This window comes from Caretta caretta, chromosome 4 (genome assembly GCF_965140235.1).
Source record: "Caretta caretta isolate rCarCar2 chromosome 4, rCarCar1.hap1, whole genome shotgun sequence".
NCBI lineage: Eukaryota > Metazoa > Chordata > Testudines > Cheloniidae > Caretta > Caretta caretta.
Window position 1 is genome coordinate 146,255,370 of NC_134209.1, and position 11,836 is coordinate 146,267,205.

The window sequence follows — 11,836 nt, forward strand, 5'->3', positions numbered from 1 at the left end:
CAGTAAACGAGATGCTGCTCTCTTTAGTGCCAACTGGACAGCAAGAAACCCAGAGCGTTAAATCAGCCACCCACATTGGTGCACTGCCCTGTGCAAACCACCCCACTGCTTTTCCTGGAGGATGTCCTCTAGGCCAGTGGTTCTCACCTTTTTGGGCTCAGGACCCGTTGGTAAGTGTTGATGACCTGTTGCCACCCAGTAAATAGTCTGGGGCTCTGGAGTGGGTTTGGTTGGATCCTGCCCCCTGGCAGGGGGTTGGGCTCTGCCCAGCACTCACCCCGCAATGGCGGCTCCTATAGCCCCTGTGCTGTGGGGCTGGCTGGGCTTGACTCTCTGCTCTGGGCATCACGACCTCTGGGGCTGCAGTGCTGCTCAGGTTTGGCCCTGCACCCCTGCCTGTACCAAAGGTGTGTGAGTGGAGTTGTGACCTGGCTCGTGGGGTTGTGGTGCCACTCACTCAGATTCGGCCTAGCCACACTCCCGTTGTCATGACGGCTGGGCCAAACCTGAGTGGCTCTGGGACCCCACAGGCTGCAGGGCCTGGAGCAGGGAGCTGTGCCCAGCCAGCCTTGTGGGGCAGGAGCCACAGGAACTGTCACGTGACCCTTTGAAACATTCTGGTGACCCAATTTTGGCTCCCGACCCACAGGTGGAGAAACCCTGCTCTAGGCAATAGAAGAGCATCAGTAACAGGCTGGCTGGTGCAATTACTTTAAATCACTCAGGAAAGCTGTTTGATACCCGGTTAGCAGGGCTGGTGAACCTGGTTCAAGTTGTGCTGAAGTCATTTGGCCAGATCCTCAGCTGGTGTCAATCAACCTAGCTCCACGGCAGCGCTAGGCTGATTGACTGGCCCAATAGACGTTGGATTTGCTTGTACCAGGATTGACCTTACAGCCCCTGGGGGAAACTCTGCACAGCCAATGGGGTTGCTTGGATGCAAATATGGGCAGAATTGGACCTGGCAAAGCAATTACCTCTTTCATAGGGGTTGTGTGAAGTTGCAGGGGTATAAATCCAAAGTGATTTCAGTGGGGTTACTCCCGATTTACACAGGTGTAGCCTGGAGCAGAGTTTGGCCCTGAGGCTGTATCTTGCAGCAGAGAACGCTCAGAGCCAGAGTCAGGTTTCAGCATCGGGGGGCTGATGCCATCCTTATGGAGTTCATATGCGATGGGGGTGGGGGAGGAGAATAGATCAAGTCCTGGCACTCAGCTGGATCCCATGGCAGACTGTCTGGAGAGGCAGAGAACAGACAGTTCACCCTCTTGCATTGGGTTCATCCTCCCTCAAGGTCTGGTTGTTACTGGTGGAATCAGGGCCCTTCCTGGCTTGCCCCTCACAGGGCTGGGAGGAGATTGTTAAGGCAATGTGAGAATTTTGTCTGAGGTCTTGGGAGCTGGCCCTGTGGCTTCGAGCCTGCTGAACCTATCCGCTGATTATTAATATCTTCCCAAGAGCTAATTATGGGAGGAAGGCTGGTTTAATGGACAGGGCAGTAGCATGGGACACACAAGACCTGTGTTCAGTTCCTGGCTCTGCTGCAAATGATCCTTGGGCGCGTCCCTCAATTTACACAGTGCTGCCATCCAATGGAGATGATGCGTCCACATCTTGCAGGATAAAGCCTGCGAATGACAGTGACCCTGGTGGTCAGCTACTCCAGTGATGAGCGGTTGTATACAGAATCAAAAAAGGGGGCGGGGTAGGAATCTTATGGGGTAGTTTCCAAAGACAGTCTTTGGTGCCAACTGGAGTTAAAATGTCTTAGTGTCCAACGTCCAGTGGATAACATTTTTAAAAGCTTTTAAGTGAGTTAGGTACCTAAATCCCAGTTTCAAAAGGCACTTCGGAGGCCAAGTCTCACTGAAAGTCAATGGGACTTACCGTCACCGAAGCTTATGTCTACACAGCAAGCAGAAACCAGCAGCAGTGCGTCTTGGAGCCCGGACCTACAGGTTAGTACTTGTGCTATGGTGCTAATAACAGCCGTGTCGATGTTTGGCTCAGGCTGCAGCTCCGGCTCTGAAACCTGCCCAGAGGGGTGAGGTTGGGAGCCCGAGTCTGAACATCTGCAGGGCTATTTTTAGTGCTGCGGTGCAAGGCCTGTGAGCCCAAGCCTGTTGACCTGGGCTCCGAGACTTGCTGCCTTGGGTTTCTGCTTGTCATGTAGACGTACCCACAGGTGCTCAGGAACCTTTGAAAACTTCACCCACACCACTCTCTGCAGCTAGCCTGCCCTGCGGGGGTGCTTCCATCAGACACCCCAAGCTGTGCAGAATTGTCCTCAGACAGAACTCCCATGGGAGTCTTCTGGGAAACTCCTGTGCTGCCGGGAGTGATCCTCTAAGTCAGTGCTCCGGGGGGGGCTGCTGAAGGTTTGTACCCCGTGAGGTCTGGTTTCTGCCTGCAGTGTACATCTGAACTATCTGCTGCCTCTCTTAGCCGGGGGAACTTGGCAAAGGCTTTTGGAAGATCTGAATAGTGATGTCACATGTGGTGCTCCTTCTCCCCTCCACTGAATGAGGAGGGGCTGCTGAGCCGTAGAGGGCCAGATTGCTGAGTGCTCAGCACCCCCCAGCTTCTCTAAAGAGCTCAGCTCCCGCTGTGACATTGATGGGCAGATCTTCAAATGAGCTCTGCACCCAAAGTCCTGAGCTCTTGCAGATCTAGCCCCTGGTGCCGAAGACTTCAGTGCAAATGACACAGGACAAAGTTGAATAGCACAGTGCAATAAAAGACTTTATTGGCCACATATTTACAATGCTCTCAAAGGGCTGTTCCTTTACATCTCGTAAGGGTTTTCTGAGGTGCTGCGGCATGTAAGCAACATACTCGCTGTTAGACTCATCTCTGATCTTGCTTCTTTCCCTCAGTAGAACTGGTGCTTCCCCTGTTGCTGCCTGTTCGCCAAATGCATCAGCTTGAGCAGGAGGTCACTCGCCGAGCCATCCAGCACAGTCAGGTTCTTCTCTGAGGGCTCTCGACTTCTGTCACTATCGTCATCCAGGCAAATGGTATCCATGGTGCAGCTCTCTTTGACACAAGAAAAGAAACCAAAGTGTTATCACTGATGTTACATGAAGCAGTGGGTTCCAGGGACTGGTGTCATAGGCTGTGATTCCATGTACTTTCTTAAACAGAAGGGACTTATTAAACAGAAAAGCTACACCTACAGCCACAAGAAGACTTCCACGGAGCTTATGTTCCAGCTTTGTCTCCCTTGTTTACCAGAGACCACAACCTGTCTGGAACTCACTACAGCAAACAGAGACATCGTGGATGAATAACATATTGCCAGCAAATACATTACAAATGGAGGTTGGAAGTGGGGAACCCGAAATTCCTGAGTTGTAATCTTAGCTCTGACATTGACATGCTATGTAGACTTGGGCAAACCAGTTTCCCCATCTGGGAGATCGGGATTATAGTAATACTTTTACAACCCTACCTTTGAGTCTGGTGAGCTCTTTAGTTAATGCTCGTAAAGAGCTTTGAAGATAGAAAGTGTCATATAAGCCATAGGCTTTTGTGTTGAGTCAAATCCTTACTCCTGCAAAATGCTCATTGAGGTCAGTTACTCAGCAACCCCTCCGCCCCACCGGGGAAGTCAATAGGAGTTTGTCCTGATTCATGACTGAGCAAAAACTAAAATGTCAGGCAGGTTTGGTCCATTATTGTTACTTGTATTTCCAGAAATGGTCCAATCCAAGAGTCAAGTAGCTGACATTCTGGATCATACCATCTCTTTCATTATCCTGCTGCTGACGGTGGCCAATTCCCCATCTCTAAGTGGGGCTAACAGCACTTCCTTACATCACAGAGTAGGGTGTTATGAGGATAAGTACATTAAACATTGTGAGGGGCTCAGCTACTACAGAAACGGGGCCAGTGCAGTACCCAGGAGAGGAGATGATCCACTAAGCAAAGGCTGTTACTATTTGAGGTGCCTCCTCTCTCCATTGTATTTGTTCTGGGTAGGGGGGTACGCCTCTATTACCATCATTGCAGCAAACGCCGGGAGCAGCGCATCTCCCTCCTGAGCTGCAGGCTTTCCCGCCGGCCTCGCAAGGGGAAGGCAGGTAGTTTTCTTCCACGCAGCGCAGGGTTTCGGAAGTGCCCACGTAGCAGCCGAGCTCCTCTCCGCAGCAGATGTTGGGGCCAAAGCAGTTCCCTCTGTTCCCGGGGCCACAGGGTATGCACTGGGAAGACAGGAGACAGATCAGCCTGCCAGGGGCTGCATGGCGAATGGGGGGAGGCTCATTCTCAGGGAACAGCGAAACCCCTCATGCATGGTATAAGCACGGGGCCTGATCTCACCGCTGGGAATCAGAGGTGAGTCCATGGAGTAACCAGCCAGGAGAATCGGGTGCATGAATGGGACACTGTTATAACCAGTGAGCCAGGTCTGAAGGTTGTGAGCCAGGTCCTGCTCCCCATTGAAATAAATGGCAAAATTCCCATTGTGTTGAATGGCGGTTAATTCTTAGCTGATTTTATGGGCCAAATCCTTCAGCAGGTGTTTAACCTGAGCTAGGAGGCAGGACTGGGTCTTTGAGATCAACCCTAAAACCAGCTGCATGGTCACACATTTTCCCTCTCCCTCTCCACCTGTTGCAGGCAAGGCCTCTATGCAATGAAAGAGCCCATAAGAGTGGGTGTGTCCCAGAAGAACTGCACCCAGTTAATTACATCCTGCCTCCCTGAGCGCCCCCTGCAGCTTCAATTGGAGCTGATATTCTGCTTTAGGTGCTGTGCTGTTAACAAACTCCCTCCACCCCTTCATGTTTGTATCCCATGCCCATCACTGCAGTATCTGGGCACCTATTCCATTTACTAGATATCTGCATTTCAATAGTGGGTGAACTGAGCCATATATACCTACCTCATCAGGTATTTATAAAACCGACAAATACTTTAAGCATAATATTCGTCCTCCCCTGAAGTAAAATGCAGCTTTCTCAATGGAGGATGCATCCCTGTAAGGTTACCAATGTAGGGGACAATCATTTTCAGTTGATAGAATAGCAGCTGGGTTCAGATCTTTCCATGGAAGATGATGCTATAAGTTAACTTATTTTTTTGAGCAGAAGGATGAGCTTATTCACTCTCTCAAACCCTGGAAGTAAGTGCAGGGTTTAAATATTCTGTGGCTCCCAGTGGTTTAGATAAGCGCTTGGCATTAGCAGTCATCGTTTTTGTCCAAAAACCAGGAGACAGAAATGGCTTACTGGATTGTCTGCTCTTTCCCTTGTTGGCAATGCCAGATTGTGCCTCCTTTTGTTCAGTCTTGTTTTAAAGGTCTCCTACAATTTGCCTTCCACCATATTATATGGAAGCCAATGTCATTCATGGATGGTGGTGGCTCTCTTGCAAAGATGCCTTCAAGCCTTAAAGGAATTAGAGCCAAGCTGTAGAATGATGTTGCTTTCAGGGCTACATCAATTCCGCTCCCATGTTTAGAACTTCCTAGTCAAGGGAATTTCCTCCCCACTAGAATTTTCAATATGTTTGTTTATTGCATTATGGGGTAAAAAGGTACAAGTGCTCTTTTCAGTACCGCTCTGCTGAGACCACCAGCATTCAGTTCTGGCCACCTCATTAACAGAAATATATTAATTAATTGGAAGCAGTTCAAAGAAGAGCAGCAAAAAGTGATCGGGGGCTGGAGGGACAGTCTTGGAAAGAAAGAGGGAAAGGGTTAAATATGGGTAGTCTGGCTAAGCAGTGACTAAGGGTGGGAGGGTAAGCATGATTCTACAAACACTGAAAGAGGTCAGTGTAACCAATCCTAGCACAGTGCATTTTGTGTGTGTGTGTGTGTCCACCCACTGGAGGATAACAACCTACTGCTATTAACAGTAACAGAGTTATCCCTTTAGCTCAAGTGCTAGAGATCAGTGTTGTCGTGCTGAAGGTCTGAGTTGCAACCTGGCTGATGACCTCTGGAAGGGATGGGGGTCATTACATTCAAGCGGGTGAGAGGAATTACTTAGGATAGTACAAAGGGGAATAGCTAGAAGTGATGGGGTCACATTAAGAAAGAACATAGCAACTGCCAGATTGGATCAGACCCAGGGTCCATCCAGCCCAGTATCCAGGCTCTGACTATGGCCAGTACCAGATGCTTCAGAAGAAGGTGCAAGAGCCCCATACTAGGCAGATGTGAGATAAGCTGCCCCCTGCATTAGGGCTCCTTCTAGTCTTTCCTAGAGATTTGCTTAACCCCTGCAGTATGGGGGTTAGTATCCCTTCCACAATGTACGTCATTAAGTATTTTAATACTGGATGTTCTTATTAGCCATATGAGAGAAGAGAGGACTTAAGATGAATAGCAAATAAAACAGCCTAACAGAAAGCTCACTTTGGCTCTGCAATTGCTTCCTAAGGGAAGGGGTAGCCTCTCCATCATAGAATCATAGAATATCAGGGTTGGAAGGGACCTCAGGAGGTCATCTGCTCAAAGCGGGACCAATCCCCAACTAAATCATCCCAGCCAGGGCTTTGTCAAGCCTGACCTTAAAAACTTCTAAGGAAGGAGATTCCACCACCTCCCTAGGTAACACATTCCAGTGTTTCACCACCCTCCTAGTGAAAAAGTTTTTCCTAATATCCAACCTAAACCTCCCCCACTGCAACTTGAGACCATTACTCCTTGTTCTGTCATCCGCTACCACTGAGAACAGTCTAGATCCATCCTCTTCGAACCCTCTTTCAGGTAGTTGAAAGCAGCTATCAAATCCCCCCTCATTCTTCTCTTCTGCAGACTAAACAATCCCAGTTCCCTCAGCCTCTCTTCATAAGTCATGTGTTCCAGTCCCCTAATCATTTTTGTTGCCCTCCGCTGGACGCTTTCCAATTTTTCCACATCCTTCTTGTAGTGTGGGGCCCAAAACTGGAGACAGTACTCCAGATGAGGCCTCACCAATGTCGAATAGAGGGGAACGATCAAGTCCCTCGATCTGCTGGCAATGCCCCTACGTATACATCCCAAAATGCCATTGGCCTTCTTGGCAACAAGGGCACACTGTTGACTCATATCCAACTTCTCGTCCACTGTAACCCCTAGGTCCTTTTCTGCAGAACTGCTGCCTAGCCATTCGGTCCCTAGTCTGTAGCGATGCCTGGAATTCTTCCGTCCTAAGTGCAGGACTCTGCACTTGTCCTTGTTGAACCTCATCAGATTTCTTTTGGCCCAATCCTCCAATTTGTCTAGGTCCTTCTGTATCCTACCCCTCCCCTCCAGCGTATCTACCTCTCCTCCCAGTTTAGTGTCATCTGCAAACTTGCTGAGGGTGCAATCCACACCATCCTCCAGATCATTTATGAAGATATTGAACAAAGCTGGCCCGAGAACCGACCCTTGGGGCACTCCACTTGATACTGGCTGCCAACTAGACATGGTGCCATTGATCACTACCGGTCAGATTTAGCCAGGAGAGAAGGGTAGGGTGTGTTCAGTAGGGAACAAGTCTGTGTGGGCTGGTTGCCTAGAGCACTGGACTGGGCCTCAGGAGTCCTGGATTCAGTTCCTGGCTCTGCCACTGGCCTGGTAGATAACCTTGAGTGGGTCATGTCACCTTTCTGTGCCTCAGTTTCCCCATCTGTAAAATGGGAATAATGACCGTGCCCTCCTTTGTAAAGCACTTTGAGATCTGCTGCTGATGAGTGATACATAAGAGCCAGGCATTATTATTAACTCCTGTGCTCTATAATCCATATAGCTCCAGCTCACAGTTAGCGTAGGAAGCTTACTGTGGACTGTTATATGAAGGGGCTATATTTTGCACACTCTCTTCAGGATAAAAGGGAAAGGCTACTCAGTGACGGGAGGCAATACAGGCCCATGCTGTGTATCTCTGTGTCAAAGGTCCCCTCATTTAATAACTGCCCACCAGCAGTGGGATCGTGCCTACGCACAAACCACAGGGGAAAGTAATTACTAAGGATAAGATTTTGTCACGGAGGTCACGGATTCGGTGACTTTCAGCGATCTCCATGACATTTTCTGCTTCAGCTTCAGCCCCGTGACTTGGGATGGCAAGGGGCCTGCAGCTGTCAGCCACCGCTGTCGGCAATGGGGGCTGGTGCCGGTAGTCTCTTCCACCCCCGGTCCGCTCCCCCCCCATTTTTAGTAAAAATCATAGATAGATTGTGGGCTTCCATGAATGTTTGTTTATTGCCCACATCCTGTCTGTGAGTTTTACTAAAAATAACTGTGACAAAATCTTAACCTTAGTAATTACACTTAGAAGCCACATCAGTCTAAAGCCAGCCACAGTGAATCCTATTGAAATGGAAAATTAAATTGTGGTCTAGAGATGTTTGCATTCAAATTTTGATCAGAAGGAACTGGTTTAAAAAGCTGATCACAGGCTCTAATTGGTTAGCACAGTGGCTCTGTCCATGGTGCTTAATTTGTTAGGTTCTTTAATGGCCCAAACACTTTTGGGACCAACTTTCCATAGGTGGACAAGCTACCATACATCAGAGACGTTGTCTAAAAATCAAGTCAGCCACAATAGGAAGAGACAATCCCATTAACTGTGGTTATTTTAAATCCTCTTGTTCTAACCTGCATGCCTACAAATTGATATATAAATTTCTCAGGTAACTGTTGTGTTCAGATCTGCTCAAAATGTGGTAGAACCAAAATGAAATGGTGTCAAACACTTTGCTACGACTGAAATGGTTTAAGAAAGTAACACAGTAGTGCCTCATGTAAATCAATGTGTGTTTCAAATGCACTGGTGCTATTACTTTTATGATATAGCCTTTCTTTCTGAAATTACCCTAAATACATTATTGGTACGTCACATTTGCATTGAGGGTGACATCCAGACTGCGTTGAAGTCAACGGCAAAATGTCCATTGACCAGAGTGGGGCCAGGATTTCACCCTAAGTACATTGGAAGGTCTGTAACTTAAAAGAAATTTCATCTGTTCACTTTCCACAAGAAAATACAAGTCCTGGGTTCTTGGGGGTCAGATCCTTAGCTGGTGTTGTCATGCTCTATTGAAGATGATTTACACCAGCTGAGGATTTGGCTCTTCAAATGGGCTTCAGATGTCCTCTCTCTGCGAGTGCGTTACTGAGGCTGTTACAACTAGCAACAGAGCAAACATTCTGTTCTTTAACCACAAGCCAAAAGCACTATTAAAGTTTGTGGAACAAGCTTGCATTAAAAGGGTGTTAGGTGGCAGAAGGAAATCACGAATGTCTGCTGTTCCTCTTTAGGAGGCACAGCCCCAGTTCCAGTGAAGTACCCATCATTTTACCACTTCCCTCCCATCGCCTCCAGTTTCCCAGTCCAAAGAATTTCAGTCGATTTAAGGACTGGCTCCCTATTTTTCTCCCTAGCTTTTCTCTCTGCAGCTTCCAAGTAGGGGCCGAGGGTAGGGGGACTTAGAGGCACCTTTCCTAAATCTAAATAGAGATTCCCCCCCCCCCCGTCTCTAAGAAGCGTCAATACAAAGCTCCTTTGCTCAAAGCAATGTAAGTTCATTTCTGTAAAGGAAGCAAGTTGGAGCAAGAACTAGGAGCTTTAGAAAATGCCAATCTGAGCTTCAGGCCAATGAGCTGAATCTAGCTGCCAGCCAGCGAGGAGTTTGCCCCTGTCCCTCTCACACCCAGAACTCGAATAGAGTCTCCACATAGGAGTTTGCTGAACACACCCAGGACTGGAAGACAGTCCCTTGTGCCCAGAGTATTGAAGTACACTCACTCACTCACACACACACACACACTTGCACGCACGCACACACACATTGTATGGGAACACAGTTCACCACACAGCGAAGAATTAGTCCCACCCCACCCTACGCACACCGCAAGTAGCCCCTCTCGTACCTGTCTGAGCTCTGTGTTGGGCAAGGCTCTCTTTCCTCCTCGAGGGCAGTTCTGGATGTAGCAGGCTGAAGACAAGGCGAGAAGACAGAGGAAGGGGACTGGAAGCGAGGTTTCGGGCATCTTGAAGGGGGGCGCCAGGCTCTCACATGCACAGAGAGAAGCTTTGTTTGCTTTCCAGCCTCCTGTTTGCATCTGGCTCCTTTCTGGACCAGCTGCCTATTTATACCCCTCCTGGTGCCGACGTAACGCCTTTCTTGGCCTTTGTCACCACTGCCAGGGGGAGGGAGCTTTTTTTTTTAAACCTCTTTCCCAAACTAGACTCAAAGTAAATCCTGTAATTGAGGTGATTCAGTGCAGAAGCACAAACAGCCAGACTGGGCTCAACAGCTCCTCTGAGACTTAGCTGGGTGCTGATGAATAATTCTTCCTTCCAGCCCAATGCGAAATCCCAGCAGGGAACCTGGGAACAGGTGGGGGGGGGAGGGGTAGCAGGGTGGGGATGGGGGGCTTGGGTGTCTGGGTCTGATTCTGATCTCACTCACCCCTGTGCTATTCCAGAGTGACTCCACTGATGCCAATGGATCATCCTGGGAACACAAGGAGAACCAGCCCCAGCCATTTCCTCCGGAGCGGCACGTGGGGCCAAATCTACAACCGGTGTAACTGAAATCGTTGGCGCTGTGTCGACTTACACCAGCTGAGCATCCCACTCACACAGCGTATTGACTCCTAAGGGTAAAAGGCCTTTTCCTCTTTGGGATACACCACTTGCAGTAATATGGTGCTGGCCCCGTCTAGAAACCTGGAGGCTGACAGCGGACGCAGAGGGCAGTTGAGGCTCCAGATATAAAATGTATTGTGGGATGCATTTGCTGGCGTAGTTTATGGGTTCTGCTTATTGAGGGCTTAGTCCTGCTGCCCCTTACTCAGGTGAGTAAGCCTTGCCCACGTAACCCAGATTGGGTCTTCACATTGTGAACGCTTCCGGTCTCACCGAGCCTGGTTCGCCAGGGTGGGGCTGCTTCTGAGTTCCACGCAGGCAAGCTCAGAATCAGGCTCTCTGGGTTTTGTTCACCAGCTTCACCCTGCACAGCCATTCACACCTGTGCCCAGCGAGGGCTCAACGCCAACGCTTTGCCCTCCCATTGCACAGGTGTAAAGGATGGAGCAAGGTGCAAGGCAGTGGAGAATCAGGCCCATTGCTTTCACACCTGCCTCTGAAGCCCCTGCCACACCACTAGTGCTGTATAAACAGTTAGGTGACTATCAAAGGCATCCACAATTGAGGTTAAACTTGAGCCACATGCCATTAACCCTGGCATGAAGCTGTCCCTTTTTTCTAACAATGCTAGCTCACGCTCGCGTATATTAATGATTGCTAGCCTGGGGCTCCATTGTGCTAGGTGCTGTACAAACATAGTGAGAGACAGGCCCTGCACCCAAGAGTTTACAATTGAAATAAACAAGACAGAAAGAAACAGACACACAAACTTGTCCAACACAACAGAGCCAGGAATAGGACCCAGCTCGCCTGAGTCTCATTCCAGTGCACTTAACTACCAGACAAGACTGTTCTCCTGAAGCTTTTCTGCTGTGCGGGGAACATTTACCACATTGCAAAAAGACTTGTGCCTTTTGTTTCTGCCTGGTAGTTTAGTTGTAGCAAGGTGAGGAGGGAGAAGCCACAGCAATTACCTCTCTGGGGTAAATCCCAAAATCATTAGTCAGGATAAACTCCCATTGACTTATATGAATAAGGCACTTAGGGTATGTCTACACTACGAAATTAGGTCGATTTTACAGAAGTTGATCTTTAGAAAGTGATTTGATACAGTCGATTGTGTATGCCCCCACTAAGCACAGTAGGTTGGTGGAGTGCATCCTCAATACCGTGGCTAGCATCGATTTACGGAGTGGTGCATTGTAAGTAGCTATCCCACAGTCCCTGCTGCCCACTGGAATTCTGGGTTAAGCTCCATTGCCTGA

At 48.9% G+C, this 11,836-nt stretch overlaps 1 protein-coding gene across 1 annotated transcript; it reads right to left on the reverse strand.

Annotated features, from left to right (window-relative positions):
• Nucleotides 1-2,724: 2,724 nt before the first annotated feature.
• LOC125635117 (vasotocin-neurophysin VT) lies at nucleotides 2,725-10,050 on the reverse strand. The gene is made up of 3 exons (XM_048846379.2): nucleotides 9,851-10,050; nucleotides 4,001-4,202; nucleotides 2,725-3,036 (listed from the first exon to the last, which is right to left on the reverse strand). Exons 1-3 carry the CDS (start codon nucleotides 10,040-10,042, stop codon nucleotides 2,873-2,875), a joined length of 558 nt encoding a protein of 185 aa, XP_048702336.2. The 5' UTR covers nucleotides 10,043-10,050; the 3' UTR covers nucleotides 2,725-2,872.
• Between the last annotated feature and the right edge of the window lie 1,786 nt (nucleotides 10,051-11,836).

Excerpts from the sequence above, each read along its gene's own strand:
- LOC125635117 (XM_048846379.2), bottom strand. The coding sequence starts at position 10,042 with ATGCAAACAGGAGGCTGGAAAGCAAACAAAGCTTCTCTCTGTGCATGT. Across the intron at positions 4,203-9,850 it reads CCAACACAGAGCTCAGACAG|TGCATACCCTGTGGCCCCGG; the intron begins GTACGAGAGGGG and ends CTGTCTTCCCAG. Across the intron at positions 3,037-4,000 it reads CGGCGTTTGCTGCAATGATG|AGAGCTGCACCATGGATACC; the intron begins GTAATAGAGGCG and ends CTTGTGTCAAAG.